General features: G+C 40.8%; 1 protein-coding gene across 1 annotated transcript in view; it reads left to right on the top strand.

Moving 5' to 3' along the window:
* Nucleotides 1-12,738, top strand: part of ST7L (suppression of tumorigenicity 7 like) — a 41,488-nt gene extending 28,750 nt beyond the window's left edge. The window contains 3 exon segments of the mRNA XM_033152957.1: nt 345-437; nt 3,469-3,608; nt 12,322-12,738. Coding sequence (XP_033008848.1) covers nt 345-437; nt 3,469-3,608; nt 12,322-12,417 — 329 coding nt within the window. The 3' untranslated portion in view covers nt 12,418-12,738.
* Nucleotides 12,739-24,762: the final 12,024 nt, after the last annotated feature.

The following is a 24,762-nucleotide window of genomic DNA, read 5'->3' as shown; positions in this document are numbered from 1 at the left end:
AACTAAAAATGTCAAGAAGTATCTTGAATCGTATTCATATTGTCTTAGAATCATGTTGGAAGGGACTCCATGGATCATCTAGTCTTGTTCTTCGATGCCAACAAGATGTATGCAAATGCCATGTGAATATTGAATTCCTATCATATTTGATTTGTGAAAGAAGACTGGATGGCTTGGGAGGTGATTGTCAGTGAGTCTGAGGGTAGCTAGAATGGTGCTAATTTAATAAAAGGAATCTGATCACAAGTGGGATACAGAATACAGATATGACTTTGTTTCCAGCGGACTCCAGTAAAGTGAATTTTGCATGGATATGATGTTGATGATTTTTTTTATCTCCTCAGCCTTTAGAATGATCCCATATCCATTAGAAAAGGGCCATCTATTTTATCCTTATCCCAGCTGCACAGAAACAGCAGACAGAGAGTTATTACCAAGTAAGAAAATGTTCCATTTCTCACATTTTATTTTTTCCATCTACAGTTAATCACAAAAGTATGTTCTCTTTCTGTGTTGCAATGTGCTCAACTTGTATACCTGTGTGTCTATACATGCATACAATAAATATTCCATACACTTGTACACTGAATACAGTTAGCTTTTAAATAAATGAAGCAGCTAGTAAGGAAAGCCCTGATCCAACAATGTAAATTAGCCCCCTTTTGTATCTTATATTTGAAGTGTGGGAGGGATTGTGGTCCAACACATTCCCATTCTGCAAAGGAAATGTTAGCATCTCACACTTTGGGAGAGACCACCTCAGTATGACTTCTCCCCACAGCAGCATTGCCTCCGGTGGCCAGGAGGTGAGACGCTGGTGTGGGGAAGAGCCGTGGCTTGTTCCCTTTACCACATAACTTGGGGTTTCTAGTACAAGATCTTATGGCATTTGTATTTATTACACACACACATACAAACACACATAAAATACATTGCTGTATATAGCAATGTATATATAGATACAATAGAACATAAAATACCATAAAAATAACACAAAATAATCATAAAGATGACTGGTATGGAATGGAGTTGTGCTGTGGTGAGTTCTGTGCTGTGAAGATAACCTGAGGAGGGGAATGTTTCCAAAAGGAGTGGCGTTAAAATGTTGTTGTCCCCTTTTGTATCTTTAGCCAGTCTCAGTGTTACTTGCACATACTGCCGCTTGGCTTTGTGGTTGTTGAGTTTCTTTCTCTATTTGTTTGACTGGAGCAGCATTCTCTGCAATCTAGGTTAGTTCTGTCAAAAGGGAAGAGCATTTTAAATGGCTGTGTTCTCCTCCACACACCCCAGGCCAGAATGACAATTCCTCTCTGGTGGGAAAATATATTGAATGAGTGCTTCCCTTGTGGGAATGTCAATTTGATCAGTACTCTTGTGGACATTTCCACTGTGAAGAAAATGCTCAATATCTAGGTTTCAGAATGGTCATCGTGCCATTTTAGACACCATCACATCACCGAGAAGCTGCTGTACTCCTTCAGTAAGCAACCTACACGGCTTGATTGAAGACCTACATTTGTGGGTAGTATAGAGGTCTTTATCTGAATTGTCTTGTATATTTATATTGGTCACCCTGGAGACTGTACTATAAAAAGGCAAGATATAAATATTTAATAAGTAGACTTGCATACATTTGCTTAACCTGCAGTTTCAGATAACAGTTTGGAGCTTTAACTCAACGTTTCAAATAAAAAAAGGCTATTTTCTTTCTGGCTTCTAAATGGCCTTACTCAAATGAGGAGAGAAACTGGCCCAAGGTCAACTTGTTCAGCACAGACCCATGCTGGAAATGTGCAATGCCTAAATATTCCATCTAGCATGGCTGTTTTAAGCACATATATTGCCATGACACAAGTGCATAGCTTGGCGTGCTGTGTACTTTTGTATTTTTCTGTATGTTACGAGAGTTGCTCAGCTCTCAGATGTTTGGAGATAGATGTAAAGTAAAGTGAATTTTAAAGGTAGGCAAACATGAAAGTTAGGCAATGAAAAACCTTACTTGAAAATATGTTCTGTTAAATAGGTAAAAATGAGTTACACTCACAGAGAAATTCCTGGCACTCTAGGAAGGGTGCCATTCACTTAGCCAACTGATCCTGTAGTCAGATCAGGAATGTTTCATATGTTCAATATTTTCTGTTGGGAAAAAATACGTTAATGACATAGATTGTTCTATAGGAATATTACAGAATGGGGAGTGAAATAGATCCATGTGCAACTTTTGCTTGTGGTGACACCCCCCCCCTTTAAAATTATTTTTTCATGCATAAACACTTCCTATAAGAAATGTGCATGGCCTTCAAAGGATTCCTAAGACGTTTCAAGTCTGGTATGATAAACAATTGCAATTAAAAAACATGAGTTTTGAAATATTTTGGTATAAAGCCCTAATATAAGTGAGGTTGTTTTGGCCTTCTGAATGTCAAACCCTTAGGAGGCATGGCTGTCACAATTGATTTAACCAGAAAGTGGTCAAAACACTTAACTAGCAACCAGCCCTTATAAAATGGCAAACCTGCCTTACTCATTCCAGACAGCCATAGAGCTTCCTAACCACTAGAGTTTCCTAATCACATGTACTTGACCTGTACTAGAATCTATGCAAAAATAGAGGTTCTTTGCCACACTGGTAAATTCTAACCTTGAGTTAGGCTCTTGATAGTAGCCCATGAACGATCCTTTGTAAAGTGATTTGAAAATATACTTCTTAGTTGCTAAGTGTGAGAATTTTGGTGCCCCTTTATTTTATAATGAGGGTTTTGTTTCATGCTAGGTGCTGGTGAGATTCTGATAAGTGTTAACTTCTCCATCTTGGGAGAGCTTTGTTTATAAAGTATATGGCATGCTTATAACTAAAGCAGCCAAGGGGCACATCTGCCACAAGTGCACTTGCATATTTGCGATTCAAGAAAAAAATTAAATCTTGAAAAGCTCTGTTTAAAAACTAATTAAAATCTGCCCCCAGACTGCTCTAAATTACTCATTTCTCACTCATGCAGGATATTGCTCAAGGAATGCCTCTGCTAGTGACGAACCCTAAGCCATCGGCTTCCCGGTATAATTAAACTCCAGTGCATGAAGACATTTCAGCACAATCACTCACGCATTCCTGTTAAGTTTTTAAATACAAAACTATCCATAAATAAAATCATCTTAACACTTTTTATGCTACTACTCTCCAGTTTTCAAATGCTAAAAATTCTGTTGCTTTGGTCAGTTCTTAAAATGAAAGAACGTTTTACTCCATTGAGGCTTTCACTGATGTATATCTTAACTGCAAAAGGGTGTATTTATTTATTTTAAGTCTTAATTTAATCAGTGTTGCAGATTGATCCCCTCTATTTAAAGTTAGATAATAGTTCATCTCAGATAGGTCTTTCTTCTTTGCAAAATCACGACCTTTATAAAATCTTCCCTAAAATACCTGGAATATCAGATAACTATTGCCATTTCCCCCCTTCCTTCCAGCATTTCATGATGTGTCTGTGTACCCGCAGAAGGAACTTCCTTTTTTCATCCACTTTACTGCAGGACTGTGCTCTTTCACAGCAATGTTAGCGCTCCTCACACACCAGTTCCCAGAACTTATGGTCATTTTTGCTAAAGCTGTAAGTATTGACTCAACTTACTTAATATATTTATATGACATGCAGAAACCATCTCTGGAACACTATAAACTAATTCAGAACAATGGGCTTCTAAAAACCTGATTCAGCATGGCTCAGTGTTCCTCTTAAGAGAGGATTTTTCAGAGGTGATACATGAAGATCTTGGTTTTCTTTCGGCAGCTGGACTGTATCTCATTATGGGGAAACATCTGATGTACCACTATTTACAGTTTTAAAGCAGGACATGGGGGCTCTTCAGCCATTTCAAACCACATGCAGCGTTTCTTTGACTGTAAGGATTTGCTAATAATTACAGTAGGGTTGCCATACTTCCAGAATATTCTTTTTTGCCCCAAAATATCAACAACTTTGGGCAAAACAGCTTTGACCCAAAAAGCTCAACAGCTTTTCTGTCCAGATTTTCACTGTTTGAAATATGGCAACCCTAACTTACAGCGTTTAAATTATTAGCATGAAAATATTGAGACTATTTCCCAGTATCCTGTTACATATTAAGTACATTACGTATATACAAACAATAAATAAATGGTTGGTTTCTTTCTGTACCTTGGGAGCTAATTGGGAGCTGGTGGCTGAGCAAAGAATGGAAGCATTACTTGTCTATTTACCCTAATACTGTTTAGTTTCCATTCCATGTATGGCAAATATGGCAAGTTAAGTCTCTGGACCATAAAACGATTTTACTGTTTCTTTATGTTTTTAAAACACTATGTTTCTATAAGCTTTTTTGATTATATAGATAGCTTACTCTGGCAGGAAGGCGGTCAATTTTCACTATGTGGTTTTCACTTTGTATTGATAGCACAAGGCAAACACTATTATCAGAGGGATAAGTGGACTTTATAACAACAAGAAGTGCAAGTAGCATTGTTCAAACTGCAGAATAAAATTATATGGTAAAATAAAAATAACTTGAGATATGTCACGAGTAGTAAAAAGGGAGAGGCAGAATGTGACCCATAACAAATACCTGTACAACTTCAATAGCAAATGCCCTCATTGACAAGAATTCCTAAAGAGGGTTGTAAAGGTAAAGAAAGCACTATCTTTGGCCAGTTTTCAGTGGTTATATCAGAAGATCAGGATGATTGGCTAACATTTTGTAGAGATAGAGTTCAATCCTCAACATATTTTCTTGACAGTCAGTAATCGTTCTACTGTAATATGCTTAGAAGCTTGAGTCATGAGGGCTTTAGTTACCTAAACTGGTATTCTGAAAAGGGATCAGGTAGACGTTTGAATGAACTCTTCTTCAAGCTGACTGCTTTGATTAATAACCTGGACTATGAAAATGTTATTTATTTACTTATTGGCTATTTCTTGTCCATCATTCATCCCAAAGGTTTCCAGGGCAGGATACCAACTAAAATGCATACACTTAGATACAATGTCACAAAATGCTGTATAGACTTGGTTCAAATACATTAAAACAACAGGAACAACTAAAACCATTATTAAGACCACAAAGCAGACTAACTACTACTCCACTCAACCCCTTAAAATTGCATGAGCAAACAAATATATCCGCCCTTGGCACTGAAACAACTAACACATCGGCACAAAGCATTCTTCTAGGGCCAGAGAAAGACAGGAAGATGCTTCCAGGATCCTAATGAATACTGTACAGTAAACCATGCATTCCATATTCACAGGGCACCAGCGTTGTCTGGTAGATCTTCAATTTACCCTCCTTTTCGAAGTAAGCATCCTACCTCTTTTCAGATTTGTTTTGAAGGTCCATTGAACCACACATGTAAACAGATGATGTCACATGTACCGTCTGCTGAACTGCCGTTTCGTTTCTTTTCTGATGTACCACATGCCTGTTAAGGGTCTTCCACTTTGTCACTATTTTATTTTACTTACTTACTTTGAGTATTTATACCACCTGTTCTAAACATCTTGAAGATGATTGTAATATATTTAAATAGGCAAGAGTTACAAGGGAGGTGCAAGATGTGTACACAGGTTTTTCCCAGTCCTCAGATATTTCAGTTGCTACTGTCCTTCTGGATCTCCAGCTCACAGCATATCTCAGAAGAAATGACCTTGGTCAGGAAACAGTTGTCAGAGCAGCCTGATGTTAGTCCAGGGGCAGCCAGTGTGGTGCCCTCCAGATTTTGTTGGGAGTCTTCCATCAGCCCCAGACAACATGGCCAGTGGGCAGGGATGATGTGAGCTGCTGTTCAGCAACACCTGGGGGTACCACGAGGTGGAGTTTCTTTACCCAAGCAGCTGGTTGCAGATGTCTCTTGTAGCTTCTTTGGTTAAGGTAGTGCAGATCCAGGCTGAAAGTGGTCTTAAATATTGACTTTTCAGAAATCAGGTCATGAGGACAACATGACCCCCAACCCCCCTTTTGTATTGTTTGTATTACCCAAAACAAAATGCTGATCTATGTAGTTTGACCTACTATGGTATTTGAAGATAGCAGCAACAACCTCTGTAAAATACCAAATTGCCCTCAATTTTAGCTCCTGTGAAACATTGTTTAGTACTGTTATTCAGAGTACCTACCCTTGAACTTTTGAACCGGGCATACACCAGATCATTGATTTTGCTATTGTATAGCCTTGGATGGAGAATGTGTGCTGAATATGTGTAATACAACAAGTGGAGATCAGAAATAGAGCATAGTTACTTGAGTTTGAATCTCAGAGTTGCATGAAATCCATATTCTAGTTTCTTTTCATTAAGTAGTGTTCAAAATATGTAGGTCTGATAACAGGGGCCTCATTTCTACCAAATTTAGTTACTCATTATGTGGGAAAATGTTGCTGGACATGCCAGTAACACTTTTGTGTGGTTCATAATTGGCTAACTTTTAAGGAATGGGATATAACTATCTGCTTGATTAATTCAAGGACTGTGCTAGCAAAATTGTATGATTTCCAACAAGATACAAGGTCAAATGTTACACTAACAAAGAATAGCTCAGTGAAGTTCTATGTTGGATTTCTTTATTGTTGCTTCCTAATTTACATATAGAACAATTGCAGTGTTGAACCTGAAAACATTTCTAGCATGCACACATATAAAATTTTCTTTTGAAATAATGCTTGATGGGAGGTATATAGTTTCAAATATGTCATACAACATGGTCATTACTAGCTCTGTTCTTATGAGTTTCCTTAAACAATGGGAGCTTGCACTGACTTGTGTATGCCTTTGGACTTTGTCATTTTGTCTGGATGAGTACCACTCCAGAACATCAAGAAAGACTTCTCCGGTAAAGTTGATCATCAGTGCTTGAATTATTGGGAAGAAAGAGAGGGTTCCCACTCCACCCTTCATTCATGCACTACTAACAGTAAGCCCATAAAGAAATATGGTTCCTCCATTAATGTGCAAACTATTGCCTTGTTGTTTCTTTTACTACAATGCGAATCTTGCTCTGTGATACTAGAAAACACTTTATGAATGGAGCATCTCTATCACAGTTAAGTAAGTCTTCATTGATAGATGGAATCTGCGGATCTTTTCGTATAAATAAAGTGAATACTTTTTATTTTTAGATAATATTCATACATGTCTCAGCAAGCATAGTCTTGGAGGCACTGTGTGAGGAAAAAGGTAGAACCCCCTTCTAAAATACCTGCCCCTCACTGTTTTTGTAAGTACTTACTAAATCTGCCCAGTTAAACAAGGACAGGTCTTTCAACCTTAGTGAGCAGTTAAATGGGAATAGCAGGGTTTTCGTTCATGCCATATACTAAGTTAGAAACTATCTTTATCCAAAATGATTTGTTTCCTTAAAAGTAATTTTTAATAAGCTGACGGTGTTGTTTTTATACTGAACTGGTTTATATGTCACATCAAATTATAGTTACAATAAACTATGGCTTAATTTGAAATCCTAGACCAGGGGTGCCCAAACTTTTTTCAAAGAGGACCAGATTTGATGAAGTGAACATGCGTGAGGGTTGTTGAGTTTAGGATTTAACCCTGAAGTTGTTGAGGTTTTTTTTAGGATTTTACTCCAAAGTTGTTGAGATTTTAGGATTTTACCCTAGGACATATACTGCAACGGGGGTCGGATTAAATTGACTGGCGGGCTGGATTAGGCCCGCAAAATGAACTTTGGACATTCCTGTCCCAGACGCTTCACTCTTCCGCTGGTCCTACTGCTGCCACACTACTGGGAAACAAACCATTTTAAACTATGGTTTAATGTAACTTGCAAACATGGCCACTGTTTTTCCACTATAGTGATAGTACAAAATCTTGTTAGTGCAGGGTTTTTTTCATAGTAACATTTGCCTCAATTTTATTTGGAGACCGAATTTCAGTTTGGTCTTTACAAACATTATAAATTTACTTTGAATTGCATCTGAAACATGCTTAGCCTTGTAAAATGTTATATCTGGAAACAATTATGTGCTTCAATGTGAACAAATATCAAAAGATAAACATTGTAATACCTGTATTTTCTAATTTGCTGATGTACCCAGAATATCATTCTATCATAGTAAAAAATGAATACCTACATTGAGTCCTCTTGTTACATCTGTATATAGTGTATTTGTCCTTACTTTTCAATGTTTAACTCAACTTTTTTTTTCTTTCAATGTAAATTTTGAAAGGTTTCAAACTTAATGAAAGCAGCGATACTAACAGTGCAATCCTGTTGTCCTCTCAGTCTCATTAATTTCAGTGGGACTTACTTCCAGGTATAGGATTGCTGCCATGTATAATCTGAGGCTGTGATTTTAATTGCCACTTCACTGTGACCCAATAAAGTTAACAAGCCTCCACCAAATATCTGCTTTGAGTATTACTGTAATAGAAAGCAAGGTATAAATATTAAATCTAACCCAAAATGGTCATTTGAACTGCCCATGAACAATGCTGTCAGAGCCTGGCTTTATTCCAGTTCTTTTTTTTCTTAATTTTGGGACCATAATTATTTAAAGTATATGGAATTCTCCTGTCATGGAGCCCATCACCATTCCTTCTTTCAGCGTTCAGACATGCAGAATATTATGTATATAGTCAAAACACACACACACACCCCCCCCCACAAAAAATACACAGGAAATATGGGAGGAACCCTGAAGTTTTTACAGAAGTAAAAAAAAAAAAAGCAAGTGGGTGAAAATTAAAGAGCCCTTCAAATAAAGATGAATGATTGGAACAGTAAACAAACACACTACACTACAACACCTTGTTGTTGGTCCTACTTGTTTCTTGCTAATAGTCATATTTCTGTGTCTTCCTGACTCAGCTGATACCAAGTTATAATACAACATCGCTTCTAAAGATTGGGAGAGTTCCCTTTTTTCTGCTGACAGCTGTAAGCTTTATTCACAAATCACTGAGTCACTCATTCCTTAAACCATTTTTATTACTGTAGCCAGTTTGCTCCTACTAAATTAATTAAGGACTATTTGGTTATTTATTTAAATTTATATCCTTCTCTTTCCTGAGAACTTAGGACAGGTAGCAATTAAAACATGCACATGTGCAGTCTTTCCTAAATTATAATTGCCCTACGTTTCCTTAAGCTTAACTGCTGTATGCCAGTCCAAACAAGAATGTTTTACAAGTATTCAGGTTCTGAATTTGCTGGACCTCCAGGTGAAGTGAGACCTGCAGTTTTGAGGACAGCCACGGAACACCTCTCTGTGTCCTGGCAGTGTAAACTTGGCATGTGGATTTGTACAGCCATGAAGGCCATGGTCAATTGAAATTAATGCTTATGACAGCACAAAGAAAGGAAGTTGGTCTCAGGGGTGTAGGGCTCAAGCTAAGCACTTTATAGGTTAAAAAACAGCACTTAGGCTCTCATTTGAACGACTCTTTTATTTAGATAACATTATTTGCCTTGTTCATTAAATAGATTGCATTCAGATTTCAAGAAAGTGAGTTTAGCTAATTCGTTTTCTACATTTACGAGATAAAAAAACAGAGCTTCATACTCTAGTAAGTTAGAGATTTTTTTAAAAAAAATTATGTCCTGCAACAAATTGGTAAGTCCTAGGCCTAAACACCCCCCCCCCCCGCCCCCAGCTCTTGCTCTTTTTAGCTATGAAAGTAGATCAGTAATAACACCTGGTAGTAGATGTGCATAAGATTTGTTCCCTATTTTCAGGTTTAAAATTTCGACTGCATGAGGTTATCTTTGAGCAGTTTTTATGCTTTTAAAAGACAGCCTTCCTTCATATCCCCCAATTCTTCTGTGTATTCCACAGAGGAGATACTGGATGTTCTCAGCTGTCTAATCTGTTCTGTCAGCTATGTACTTCTGTAAAAGAACAAAACTTAATATCTTTTATTTAACAGAATAACATTGACTTATGCATTTTCACTGGATAATATTTCATTTGTTTCCTCTACAATCAAATCGCCAGACAAGCCTCTCGCCAAGCTACAAAAAAAATTGTTGAGAGGCCAAAAACCACAGCCAGTCTTTTAATAGCTGCATCGTATACACAAAGGAATATGCCAACAGCGAAAGCTCAAAATTGGCTCATAGCTGCTAAATTGAAGTGAATGGAAGCTTTCCATTGGGTCCAGTGGGGCACAGTGATCTTGATTGGCTTTTGTTAGCAGCTGGAATGGGTTACAGTGCCTGCTTTCCAGAAGCTTTGAATGTCCCAGTGAGAAACAGGATTGCTATTATTTGAACTTGTTTATGTGGCTGCTTAACCTAAAGAGATAGAGGCCAGTTGGATAGCAATCTTAGATTTCTTTGAAACAAAATAAAAAATAAAATTCCTTTGAGTAGCACCTTAGAGACCAACTAAGTTTGTTCTTGTTATGAGCTTTCGTGTGCATGCACACTTCTTCAGATACCATGCACATGGAAGCTCATACCAAGAACAAACTTAGTTGGTCTCTTAAGGTGCTACTTGAAGGAATTTTTTATTTTTTATTTTGTTTCAACTACGGCAGACCAACACGGCTACCTACCTGTAATTTGATTTCTTTGTTAAAACAAGAGGCCATTAGCAATATGCAGGGAAAAGAGCCTGTGTAGAATTGGGTGCTCTCTTCTGATTTCTGTTCCCTTTTTCACTGCCAACATAAGCAGGAAGCAAGAGGAATGTACCATCTGTGTCTCCATCCCTCCAATGTTCATATGATGGAGTCTTTCTGATGACACTTCCTTAGATCTGAAGTAACAGGACTGGCTTGACCATGAAACAATACAAAGCAATCACCTTAGGTGGCAGCTCTAATTCACATTTCACAAAATACCAGTGTAACAAATTGTCATCCTTTCATCAGCTACTCCGTTTGTTCTTGCATAATTATTTTGAAGCACTGGGTTCATTTGGAGACCATACTGGTAGGGCAACTAGACCTCTGAATTCCAACAAATGAATTCACATAATTGCATGACAACTGCTTTTGTAACAGGAATAAATCCCTTTACTGTTTTGTCGAGGCTCATTAAGTTACACAAGAATTAAATTAATACACAGCTGCTGAGCATCTCAAATTTATAAACACTTGAAGCTTCTGCTTATCTGTGAGAAAATGTATATGGCTTGGAGATGTGTAATGAATAATAGCCTACATTTGAACTATGTGAAATAGTCTCCCACAAGCTGGATGTGCAGGGATGAAAGGTACTGTTTTCTTGCCTTACTAACCTACATCTTAATCTGTAATATTAATTTGAGAGATGACACTTGTAATTTACAGGTTAGCTTCTGTGTGTAATTCCTGGAATATGAAGAATGAGCCTTTGATTAAAAGTACCATTAATACAGTGGTGGAGCTGTGAAGTTACTTAGAATGAGAGCTAGCTTTAGAGTTAGCTGAGTCAAACTGTTCTATGTCAAGGCAACTGAAGATAGCATGGTTGTCTCCCTCAACATTAATCCATTTGCATAGCTAAAATACTATTTCAAATGGCAACTCTCTAGACTGTATTTTCTGATGTGAAGAATGGCAAAAGGTCCCAGTGGATTATAGAAGGCAATTAGGAGAAAGGATGCTCCATTGTGTAAAATAGTATCAGTGCTGAATATGAGAGGGTTGAACGGGGTCACCAGGGTCTACAGTTTTTTTTTCTTGTAAAGTTGAAGCAAAGATTAAGGCACTATTAAGTGAATATAGCTAATGGCTTGAAAACCTTTGTTTCTGCACTAGCTCTGCCTCGCTTCCATATTTAAGTTACTTATTTTTGCTGTCATTGAAGCCTTCTTCCATGATTTGCCTGTCTCTAGTAAGGGTAGTCCTGAAGTACAGAATGTCTAAGACTGGCTGAACTGTTTAAAGACAAAACAGTAAAAAGGCTAGCATTCTTAACAAGCCAGTGATTCATAGAAATGTATTTCTTTGTGTACCTTTCCCCCATCAGCTTCTCAGCTGAATTTTTCTTCTAGGCATATTTTGGTAAATTCAGCCATTTCTCTTCACAATCTTTTATTTTTAAAGCATCTGCATCTTTCTGGAGAAGTCAGATCCCCCCCTTGTATATATACCTTTTTGCACATTTAAAGTTCAGAGTTTCTCTTCTTTTGAAAAAAAATGCATTTAGAAATGTATTTGGAAAGTTTAACAATAAAAAGAACTATATTGTATATCTGTTTTTTTCCCCTGCCAAGCCTAATCTGTTTTGATTCCTAGATTATTCCACTTATATTCAATGAAGGCCAGTCAAATATGTCAGCAAAATACATCTGAACAAGTGTGTTAACTTTAGCATTAAGCTTAATTGTAGCTTTTTCTTTTCTTTCAGTTCTTTGGAACTCTTTTGTCACCCTTGAGCTTCATGATGGAGAAGATTGAGCGCCTCATGCCTACTGGTCTTTGGCATCAGCTGACCCAAATCTGAGCGGACTCAGTCCTTGGGTCAGTGTTCTCAGGAAATCCACCACCAACACCCTCTCTAGCACAAAAGCACCTGCAGCTGCGGGTGTCAAGGAAGACAAACTCTGTGACTTAATTTTGTTTTACATCCTGTTACTGGTGCTTAAAATTGCTGTACACCCCTTTTTAAGCCTTAGAATCTATAACAATTTAAGAACACCCATGTTTGGTGGGATGGGGAGGGCAAGAGTGTTGTGCTCACTTTAGCTGTACAATTTGAAATTACTGCTTTCTTTCCAGAAATTCCAGAAAGCAATAAATCTGATAGACTGTGTGTTGAAAATGCCTTCTGCGCGTAAATGTTTTTTAGCAAAAAATAAAACCTGCAGGAGTGGTGTTGGAATCACTGGGCATTTGCTGAAGCCCACACCCAAGTAGCCCACCGACAACAGCCGGAGAATCCTAGTCCTGCTGCTCCCGCTTCTTGCTGTCGCTGCTTGTTCACCTGTCCTCTCCTGAGCAAATGATAGATTACAGAAGCAGCCATTTACCTTGTCATTCTCTTATTATTGCCCTAGCTGTGCAGGTTAGGCCCAAAGCAATAAAGCAGGTGAATGGATAGCAGCACAGAGGAGGTGGAACCACTGAGGATTTCTGCTTATGCAACAAAATCTCCCTGCTTTCCTCCTCCTGTGTGCCTCCTAAATGTATTCTGAGGCTTCCCCCAAACCTCTGGAACAGATTGGAGGAGGGCACAAAGTACACACAGGGAAAGTGGGAGTTCAGTACCACAAGCAGAAATCCCTGTGCTGGTGGAACAAATTACTGCCCCCTGTTCTAAAACACCCTGAGTATCTGACCTCTCAGATTGGTCACCACATTCCTGTGATACTGATTTTTAACGAGCTTACAGCTACCTTGCAGAGTACATGGATTCATGGCCCATGATGCTACCTCAGCCTTCAAGATGGGGCAGGGTAGAAATTCATGATCACATTGCTGTGGTCGCTTACAAGTCTTTCAAGCCAAATTATATTCTATTACAAGCATGTCCACCCCAGCAACTGGTCCAGGTCCTCCCTCTTCTAGGGGATTAAATTAGCTGAATTGTTTTTTTTTCACATTTACCATTCAGTGAGTCATAAATCAGAGCTTAACAAGTAGGCTTTGTCACTTGTGCTTTCAACTGTTTCTGGGATTGCTTAACTTGGTAGTGCTCGATGGAGACTGATACCTTGGGAGGAATTTATTCTAATTGCAGCAGACAAAATTGATGCTTGCCTTGACCTATGATCATACAGAAGCATTAACACAGCTCAGATCTGATATCCCAACCCCCTGTTCTGACTTTGTTCCAAATGGCAGCTTTGTGGGGGTAAACTGTGAAGCCTAAACTTTTGAATGATGGCAACATGACTTTGGATGGCACATGCATTTCTCAGTTTGCAATTAGAGACGTTGTCAAAGCACACTCCCATCTATTCTAATGAGGGAACAATGCTTCAGCAAAAGATGCATAGCCCCCACAATAGAAAGAAACGTGTATATCTGTCTTCAGTGAGTCCTTGCACAGAGGTTGGCTGTTGATCTTGAAGCATGAGATAGTACCACTTCCCAGATGATTTATAGATCATGGGTCCCCTGCCTGTTGAGACATTGATTTTAAATGTTGCCAACACTTATGGTCTCACCCCATTCCATATATTAATTTTGAAAGGCCCGGAACAGCTCAAAATCCGGAAGCCCATTCTCAGTTGCATTTTGTGCTTTCCCCCATTTTAGAGATACATAGATTTTCAGTAGAAGGCACATGACAACCTTATCACCTACCACCCCATCTATACTGATACTTGCATTCATATATGACAACACAGGAAAGCAAGAGATACAAATTGCTGGAACTATTCAGCTACCAGGAGGTAACTTTCTCTACGTTTTCTTCCAAGTGAACGTAAGCCACAGGGGCTATTTCTCACGCTGGTATCGCTGTGATGATTAATAGACATGTTGTGCTCATGCAGTTTCACTTCACCATCCACAGGGGCCCATAAGGTAAGCGATATAATGCTTTTTAAAGTTGAACCTTTTCCAGCATATGTGTGGGGTTATAAATGAAGCACAGCCTCCCATGTATCACTCCCTAGAGCTGGTTTTTCTCACTGTCTCTTCTTTGACATGAGTGTACTAGAGTAGGATGAGCTTGTGGTGAATGTAGTCCTGGCAGCAATTCTTAGCCTATGTGGCTCCCATAAGACACTCTGTGTGTCTCTGTTACTCTTCTGCTATCTGGTAAAACACGTTGCCATGTTTATCCACATTGTTCTAGGACATACTCAGTTGTGCACACTGAAATGTGGAGCAACTGGCCCAGCTGAGAATGGTGCTAAAAAGCCAGAGATCATTTTAACCAATGTGTAAGCCTTCTTTATGAATGTTCCAAAACTGCATTCCAGTGTGTGCATTCCAGTTCCATTGCAATTCCCTGTGCCCTGGGGTAGCTTTTAGCTCTCAACTGCTTGATCTTACATATATTTACTTGGAATTATACCTCAATAAGTTTGATGTGACTTACCCCCAGTTAAGTGTGCACAGAATTATAGCTTGCCTTCTTTCTGGAGTCTTAGTTCCTTCTAACATTTCATGTTGCTTTGACAATGCCTTTCAATTGCAACTTAAAAATGTATGCACAACATATACGTTGTGCTCTTCACTGAAAGTGGAATTGGCTTAGAAAAAATATCTTTGCTTCATTTTGCAGTGCCTGCATTTTGATACGTAAGTTTCTCCTAACCTTAACCAATTAATTCTAGCATTTGGTAAGGTGCTTTGCCATGATATGTTTCAAGTGGCACATAGGTAAAGGTAAAGGGACCCCTGACCATTAGGTCCAGTTGTGGATGACTCTGGGGTTGTGGCGCTCATCTCACTTTATTGGCCAAGGGAGCTGGCATACAGCTTCTGGGTCATATGGCCAGCATGACTAAGCTGCTTCTGGCGAACCAGAGCAGCACATGGAAACGCCGTTTACCTTCCCGCCAGAGCGGTACCTATTTATCTACTTGCACTTTGATGTACTTTCGGACTGCTAGGTTGGCAGGAGCTGGGACCGAACAATGGGAGCTCACCCCGTTGCAGGGATTCAAACCGCCGACCTTCTGATCAGCAAGCCCTAGGCTCTGGTTTAGACCACAGCACCACCCACGTCCCTCAAGTGGCACATACTACCTACATAAACACACATGCTTAAGATTTACTTCCAGGTGATGTGTGTTACTGTACAAGTGTTTACCTTGATTCTTGTTTAAAGACTTGGTGTTCTTCTGGAAGATGCTGAAGCTCCGAGTTGGCAATATACGTAAGGAAAAGGAGTTCCACCGTTATGCGGGACAGCTTCTGAAAGTGCCTCTCCACATCACTTTGATGGTCAGACTTAGCACACCATAAAGGCAAAGGCATACTTTGAGTTGACACTGGAAGTAGCTAAGAAATATAGGGGGGTAGAGCAACCTGCAAGTATGTTTAGGACTTGTAAGTTTAAAACAGCACCCTGTATAATGCCTAGAAGATAATAGGGAACCATGGTTAATGCCACAACACTGATGCCATTAGCTCTCAGCAACCCTATTTGAATGCCTGCCAGGTGGTTTTTTCAGCATACTCAGGGTCAAAGATACAAAAGATTGCTAAAGGATCTAATGGGCCATGCAGCACCAACTCCCATACCATGAACAGCAATCGGAAAATGGGGATCAGGTTGTGCTCTGCTGGTTATTCCTTACTCATAGTATTCTTCCCTTACCCCACTCAGTATAGTGGTCAGGTCAGTTCTGTTTAGATAATACCAAGAATGTTCTTTCTTTTAAAATAAATTGATAATCAAATAATCCAAGCCAATTGGGCTGTTTTTTTGCATTGTTTTCAGGCAGCCAGTCATCTCTGGATAGAGTTCCTCCATGAAAGAGCTTCATGATGCAGTTTTGCTTGAAACTAAATTCTGTTTTATTGGATCTAATTTAAAGTTGGACAGTTTTATTTATTCTTCTCCTGCATTTAGGAATTATTGCAAAGGTGCCAAGACTTGCGGATTCGTGACTCCAAGCAAGGCTGGGTTCAGAGGTCACAGTCAAGACCATTAATAACAAGGTGCAAACGGCTGGTTTATATGTAATGTGAAGCTTTTTACTTATTTCATTTATGCACTTCGGGGGCTCTGTTTGCTTACGGAGCACTTGGTGTCTGGTACTTATTTAGGAGATTGGGTTCATACAGGCCTTTGAAGGAATGCAGCAAATTGTTCTCTAGTGTTGTAATTCTGCGGTGGTAGCTGAACTTATTTGTCTCTGCTTATTACATATGTGCTGAGCCTGAAGGTTATTCTTCACTTAAGAAGCAATTGTTGAATCCACAGAATTGCAAGCTGGAAGGGGTGTTTTACATGTCCCCCTTTCTCTCATATGGAGGATAGCAGACCTTTAGCTGGGAAGCCTGAAGAACTCAAATTAGTAGAGTGCCCTCCAGTGATGAGATATTTACATCGTTCTCGTGACTATCAATAAACATTACTCATCATTTCAAGGATGGGATGGAATCAAGCAGTTGTAGACTCTGCTTTGCTGATAGAAAAAGAATTGTAACCACTGTGTTCACAGAGCTTCATTGTATTCTGTACATACAGGGAGTACAGGGGTGAGCGTCAGGTTTGCACGTTCCCACTGCAGGTAAGCTGTAAGTTTCCTGAAGCACCATCTATCAGGCAGAACAGTGGTACCTCTGATTACAAACGCTTCTGGTTACGAATGATTCACGTTACAAGCTCCGCTAACCCGGAAGTAGCTGCTCCTGGTTGCGAACTTTGCCTCAGGATGCAAACGGAAATCGTGCGGCGGACGCACACGTGCAGCGGGAGGCCCCATTAGTGAAAGCGTGCCTCAGGATAAGAACAGTTTCAGCTTAAGAACAGACCTCCAGAATGAATTAAGTTTGTAACCAGAGGTACCACTGTACACATAATAGGACAACAATATTCCAATGGGTCCTGCATTGTAGGTTCTACATGGAGTGAGAGTCTTGAGCATGTGCTCAGTGGGCCTTGCATCAATGTTGGTAGGTGATCAATTTTGAAATCCCACATCCTCCACTGCACCAGAGGGCATCAGGCTAACTTGGAAAAACAGAGACATGTGGCAAATACAGCTCTGTCCTCCCAATACCTTGCTATCACTTCCTGCTCCCCACTCCTGCCACCTGAAGCTGCTGCCTCAGTGTGCCTAATAGCGGGACTAGGCCTCATTTTCCCAAAGTAGCACCAAAGCTCAGCTTGCCTCAAGAAAGCACCTTGGAAGAATTCAGCTGCTAGCAATTTCTCAACACAGGTAGCAGTGGCCCTGGTGTAAATTGTCCATTACACCAAACCTGAATTAAAGGGGTGAAATAGTTCTCTCACACTCTGCTCTCTTTTTCAAAAACTTCCACCACCTTGCCCAGCGGTACTTCAAGAAAGAAGCAAGCTAACATTAATTTACCTCACAACGACCCACTGATGGGAGTTGTCGTTCAAAACTTATGGAGAACACTCTCCCACTTACACTCTTCTGTGGGACTTGCCAGTCACACTAGGAATTGTACTGTACTGCCCTTTGAAAAATAGTCGATACCAATATTGTATTCTCTTGCATTTCTTTGTGAGAATGAAAAAGGTTTCTCACACAGAGGCCTCATGGATATTTCTGAGTGTAATAGTATCCTCATGCATTTGCCAGCACCAGCCAATGTGTCCAAACTGAAATTCCTGAATCTGTAAACTCTGCTTATGCAATCTGTTTTCTCTCATAGGCTATTTATAAATGAATACAAGTTAACTGCATAAAAAAAGAATCATGCTAGTTTACCTGAACCTATTGCTGATTAACAAATTAAGTACTGGTTTACTGTCTACAGGTTTGATGTCTGCATTGACTGTTCCCCCGCCCCCTTTCAGTCTTGCTGCAGCCAACTGGGGGACTGTCGCATTTCCCTGCCTTGAATCATCAGCCAAGATTTTAAGACAACAATTCCACCCCCCTCTTTCCACAGCAGTCACCGCCCCTGGCTGCTGCTGGCTGGGTCAGTCTGGCCTGTCTCCTGTGCAGTAATAATGCACTTGAAGGCTGTGTCTAAAAAATCCTCTCCCACACAGGTCGTGGCAGGTTAGACAAATATTAGTTCAAATGTCCCATAAATGGTCCCCAAGGGGCTGGACCAGCAGCCATCCCTTTTCATTGCACAGATCTAACCCTCCTCAAGGGGAAAATTAGCAACTATTAGCATGTGTGAAGCTGAACTCCTGCTGTGGGTGCAAAGCCGTCAAGAAATGCTTAAGAGAGCTGGCTGTTGTGTACACCACATTGATGTGATTTAGTAGTAGCAACCCTCGCAAAGGCAGAGACTTATTTTAGTGACTTTTAAAAATTGTTATTTGAAGAAGGAACCGAAGGCTTATTTGCACATTCCAGTAGCAATGGACACATGTTAAGATAATTCCAGTAGGATTGTTTCTATTTTTACTCAGAGGTTCCCTCTTCATGCACACACACACACACACACACACACAAACACAGTCACTATCTCCCTCTAATAGTGACTAATTCAGAGGGTGAATGCCAACAGGATTATAGCTAAAACAGGCACACTGAAAAAGAAAAGGGAGGTAGCACAGTGCTTGGTAAAGCCCCAGGGTTCGCAGATATAAAAACACTGGGGTGGGCAAAGATGGCACCCTCCAAACAAAGTCTAGCCCAATAATGTCAGAGGTTATATAAGTGGCCATGGAATGCTGACTGACTGGAGTGGGGAGGCAAAAAATGGGGAAAGAATAGGTGAATGGAATGGAGATTCCTAGAAGGCATGGCTGGCCAGAGCCATAGACAAGAGCCCTCCATGCTGCAACATTTTTTGTAGTTTCTACTTCTGACTATTCCTCAGAGAACACTGTATGTTGACAGCTCCCTAATTGAATGGTTGTAAACCAGGGGTGGCCAACTCCCAAGAGACTGAGATCTACTCACAGATTTAAAGACTGGCAGTGATCTACCCCCTTTTGGGGAGTTCAGGTCAAAGGTTTTCTTTAGGGAGGAGGAAAGCCCCATTTTTAGGGGTTCAGGTCAAAGTTGTTTAGGGGTTTTTTTAGGGAAGAGGAAAGCCCCGTTTGGGGGGGGGCAAAAATGTTGAGCTTCTTTGGGGGGAGCCGGTGATCTACCAGTGATCTACCACAGATGTCCAGTGATCTACTGGTAGATCACAATCTATCTGTTGGACATGCCTGTTGTAAACAGTTAAAAAGGACTGCATGATGCCAAAGGCACTAAATAACTCTTCCTGTTTTAAAACTAAAAAAGGATGGCAGTTTGTCATTGCTATAGTAAATTACTATGTGAAATAAAAATTAGCAACATCAAATGTTCTTAACGTCGATTTTATTCCTCCTCCTTTTGTAATTTTAATCTTGAATATATCAAGGTGTGAGCCTTTAAACTTTGCTGAGAATTTCTTATCCCTCTCTTCCATTTGATCCTGTACTTCTGCAAGCAGTCTAGCACAGATAATTTTTGTAGGTTAAACTTTTTTGCTGGTACAGATTAAACAGGCGGGTAACACTTCATTGCTAAATTCATGTATACCAAGCCATAAAAGGCACAGGAGAAGAGTTGATCGTATCAATTTACTGAACCAGTCGGAAAGTCCCATTTTCCCTCTGTAACGTGAAATGGCTTCATTTCTCTTCTTCACTGTTATCTCCTGCAGAATGAAAGGGAGATTAGAAAGATAGGACTAAATGATTATCACAGTTCATAAAACTGTAGAGTTGGAAGGGATACCAGGGTCATCTAGTCCAACCCCCTGCAACGCAGGAATCTCAGCTAAAGCATCCATGACTGATGGCCATCCAGCTTCTGCTTACAAACCTCCAAGGAAGGAGAGTCCACAACCTCTTGTGGGAGTTTCTTCCACTGTTCTTACTGATGTTTAGTTGGACTCTCCTTTCTTGTAACTTGGATCCATTGGATTGGGTCCACTGGCAGAGAAAGAGGAGTGCAGGGGGAGCGCACCACCCCTGACAGCGCGATCCTGGTGGGTTGCCATCGTGGCTGCCCCCCTACCCACGCTGGGCGCCACTCCCCTGCAGGTGGCGTGCCACGCTGCCAGGACACGTGCTACGCCCCTGTGGGCAGTGCACCAAGCCCCCAGGACGTTTGCCAGCTCCGCCCCAGCCTGCTCTCCGCCCCCTGGTGCCGGAGCATGAAGCCCCGCCACTGATTGGCTCCTAGCCTCTGGAGCAGGAGAAAACAAGTTTGCTCCATCCTGCATGTGACAACTCTTTAGATATTTGAAGATGGCTATCATATCTCCTCTCAATCTCCTCTTTACCAAGCTTTGTTGTTGTGCAGTCGTTCAGTCGTGTCCGACTCTTCGTGACCCCATGGACCAGAGCACACCAGGCACTCCTGTCTTCCACTGCCTCCTGCAGTTTGGTCAGACTCATGTTGGTAGCTTCGAGAACACTGTCCAACCATCTCATCCTCTGTCGTCCCCTTCTCCTTGTGCCCTCCATCTTTCCCAACATCAGGGTCTTTTCCAGGGAGTCTTCTCTTCTCATGAGGTGGCCAAAGTACTGGAGCCTCAACTTCAGGATCTGTCCTTCTAGTGAGCACTCAAGATAAACATACCTAATTCCCTCAACCGTTCCTCATAAGGCTTGGATTCCAGACCGTTGATCATCTCAGTCACCCTCCTCTGCACATGCTCCAGCTTGCCAATATTCTTCTTAAATTGTGGTGTCCAGAAGTGGAGACAGCAAAAGTACAACAGGAATGAAGGACACACCAATGGTTTTGCAAGGAGCATAATTTAATATCCTTATCCAGCAAGGAAGATATCCAGCAACATAAATTGCTAATGCAGATATAGACTAATGAAATAATCCCCATCTTCATCATACTGTTCATCTGAGACTTAATGAGCTGGTCTGATGAATCATTGGATACATATTTACATGTTTGTCTACCACTGGACTCAACAGTTGTTTATGAGACTAGCTGCCCATGACAAGAGTGGGATTGGAGCCATAATTTATGTTTAGGCTTTCTACTACGCTGCAGAAAATCAAATCAAGAAGCTTTTCCTAGCATGCAGAGAAGCAACAGTGAGGAAAGCTTCTGCTTCTAATTCAGCATCTAATTTTTGTCTGTCAGGCCCTGTGCTTTAAACAGCTGCACATGTTTATAAAGAAGCTGGCAACTTTAACAAGAGGTGCCCATGCTGTGGCCCATGTTTGGCTTCACTCATCTTCTGCTCTGAAAGACTGCATCTGCATCTTCCTGACTTGTACCCCACACATTCTGTTTCAGATGGAATTGGTGTAATTCACTGCAACTATTCCATCCCAGTTCTCTGTGATCCATTCTTAAACCAATTAACTCTCCCGCTAGCCTTCTATATCATACATGGCAGATTTAAAGATTATTAGAACATGATCTTCTGTGGAGATTCTTCTAGACACAATGCACATCACTTAGGAAGGGTTTGTGAGTGGAACAGAATCCCTGACAAGGCTCATCCCCTTTTAAAAGCTCCACTAGATAGAAAACATCTGCTTTTTAAAAGAGAAATGTGCACGTTCAGTGGAAAATTGAGTACAGCAGATACATTATGTAAGAGAGCACGTAGGGAGTTCTGAATGTTATTAGATTTACCAATTAAGGGAGTCCTTTTAAAAGGAATGGCTAATTTGTCCCTTCTGCCTCCCCTTTCCAATAGTAGAAGCAAATTTATTGGACAAAGTTAGCATTTGAATATACAAACCTACCTTATGTGGTGAGACCATTAGCCTGTCTACTTTCAGTTTTCTGAGAGTCCAACTTGACAGGATGTTGAAGATCTGCGATTGGATTTCCTATCTCATTATCACTGCTATTTTTCTAGAAAAAGAAGTGCTGGAACTCGCCATGAACACCTTCCTCTTTCTCTCAGAATGGCAATTTGTGCCCACCAGAGAGGTGCTGGAAGTGAGTTCTGGCTGAAAGAAAGCCCTTTTCATCATTATTATTTGTAAAAATCAGCTGGCTGGGGAGGGACAACTGATCAGGACTGTATATTAGGGCAAGGGTGAGTTTAACTATTCCCCTGCCGTACAATTTCCCTGTAGAAACCACTCTTTCCACCCACCTTATTAAGGAAATTGTATGGTACACATGAGCACAATTTGATACTGATTGGCCAACAAGGACATTCCTTGGCCTCCCTGTGATTTTTTTCCTGGAAAATTTTGGGAACTTGAGCACAGAGTTTTCCATATGCAAATTGTGGGCTCTATCACAAAGTGATGCCCCTTCCCCTTCCTGAAGGTTGCTACTTCTAAATTGGATTACCACTTTCTGTTGCTTTGGGGAAGTGCTCAGCAGCCATAAAAGTGGACTTAATCAAATGCCTGTGACACACTTGGCAACTGCATCCCACACATCATTTAGAATCACAGTAGGAGCATATGGGGGGGGGAATAATTGCATTTTCCTAGTTTTGTTTGGAAAATGCAATTTTCTTTCACTTGCAACAGAAGCATGAAGTGTTTTGGAGGACTTTGGATTCCTTGCAACAAACAACTGCATATTTATTGTACCAAAAATCACTTATGTGTGAAGACTCTGACTGTGACTCTGTTTTCATGGTTGCTCCATGATAACAAAATCTTCACCTTACCCCTTAACTGCTGCCATCACTGGAAGCATTAAGGGACACAGCAACCTTACGTGATATTTTCCCTGCCTTCTCAGTCAACTTATTACCAGCATTGCATCTTCTTGTATGATGGGCTTTGAGGAACACATTGTCTCTGAATGAGTCCTCCTTCAGTGCTGTTGTTGTTTAGTCGTGTCCGACTCTTTGTGACCCCGTGGACCAGAGCACACCAGGCACTCTTGTCTTCCACTGCCTCCCGCAGTTTGGTCAGACTCATGTTGGTAGCTTCAAGAACACTGTCCAACCATCTCGTCCTCTGTCGTCTCCTCCTTGTGCCCTCCATCTTTCCCAACATCAGGGTCTTTTCCAAGGAGTCTTCTCTTCTCATGAGGTGGCCAAAGTATTGGAGCCTCAGCTTCAGGATCTGTCCTTCCAGTGAGCACTGAGGGCTGATTTCCTTCAGAATGGATAGGTTTGATCTTCTTGCAGTCCTTCAGTGTTAATGCTCCTGAAATTACCAAAATATGCAGCTGCTAAAGAGAACTACTGCCCTCCCTCACACCTTTGCTGAGACAGGCTGTATTGGATGATGCCTTAGGCACTCTTAAATATCTCTGCTGCTTACTGAACACACACACACACACACAGAGAGAGAGAGGCTCAGAAGAAATAGTCCAGGACTGTTTATGGAGCAAGGCATCTTAAAACCCCACCCCACCCCACTTCCCCAAATTCTCTGTCACTCATCAAGTAGGTCTGGAAGCCTCCCCAGCACTGGTATTCCTGCCAGAGGGGAGCTCCTACTTCAGAAAATCTTAATACCATAATAGTGGAATCCTTGGCATTCATATTACACTTTCCGGATGTTAGAGAAACTACACATACATTATCTTGGTCTGTATAGCAAGCCTGTAAAGTTCCTGTTATACCCATATTATAGATGAGCAGTTGAGGCCAAAAGAGTAGCTTCAGTAGTTATTGTGTGTTCATGGCATTTGATACAGGGACTTTCTTGTTCACTTCTCAGAATAAATGTATTTCAGAATTGTAATTTAAAATATGTTTGTATATATAATTTGGTAATTTCCACAGTCGTGGATGGCAGTAGGCTTGTCAGGTGGCCTATATTTGAAGGGCAGTCCCTGTTCCCAGATCACTGGTGGAAAACGTAAGCAGAATAGGCAGCTGCTAAAGAGAACTACTGCCCTCCCTCACACCTTTGCTGAGACAGGCTGTATTGGATGAGGCCTTAGGCACTCTTAACTATCTCTGCTGCGTACTGAACACATACACACACAGAGGCTCAGAAGAAACAGTCCAGGACTGTTTATGGAGCAAGGCATCTTAAAACCCACCCCACCCCCACTTTCCCAAATTCTCTGTCACTCATCAAGTAGGTCTGGAAACCTCCCCAGCACTGGTATTCCTGCCAGAGGGGAGCTCCTACTAAGCAGTTTTGCAAGGACGAATAAGTGTTCATCAACGGCTGTTGCCCCTCAGCACTTTATTCTTTCTTTCTTTTTTTAGCACTGAGGTCCTTTCCAGACCACTGAGCGAGCATTACCCTCCGGGAAGAGGGGGAGGGGAGGCTTGTTTTGTTGTGAAGGTTTAAGTCTTAAATTGATGGCAGGTGAGGCAATAATGAAGATAAATGAAGGGA

Source organism: Lacerta agilis, chromosome 6 (genome assembly GCF_009819535.1).
Source record: "Lacerta agilis isolate rLacAgi1 chromosome 6, rLacAgi1.pri, whole genome shotgun sequence".
In the NCBI taxonomy this organism is placed as follows: Eukaryota; Metazoa; Chordata; class Lepidosauria; order Squamata; family Lacertidae; genus Lacerta; species Lacerta agilis.
Note: the sequence above shows the minus strand (reverse complement) of the source record. Positions and strands in the feature narration are given on the sequence as shown.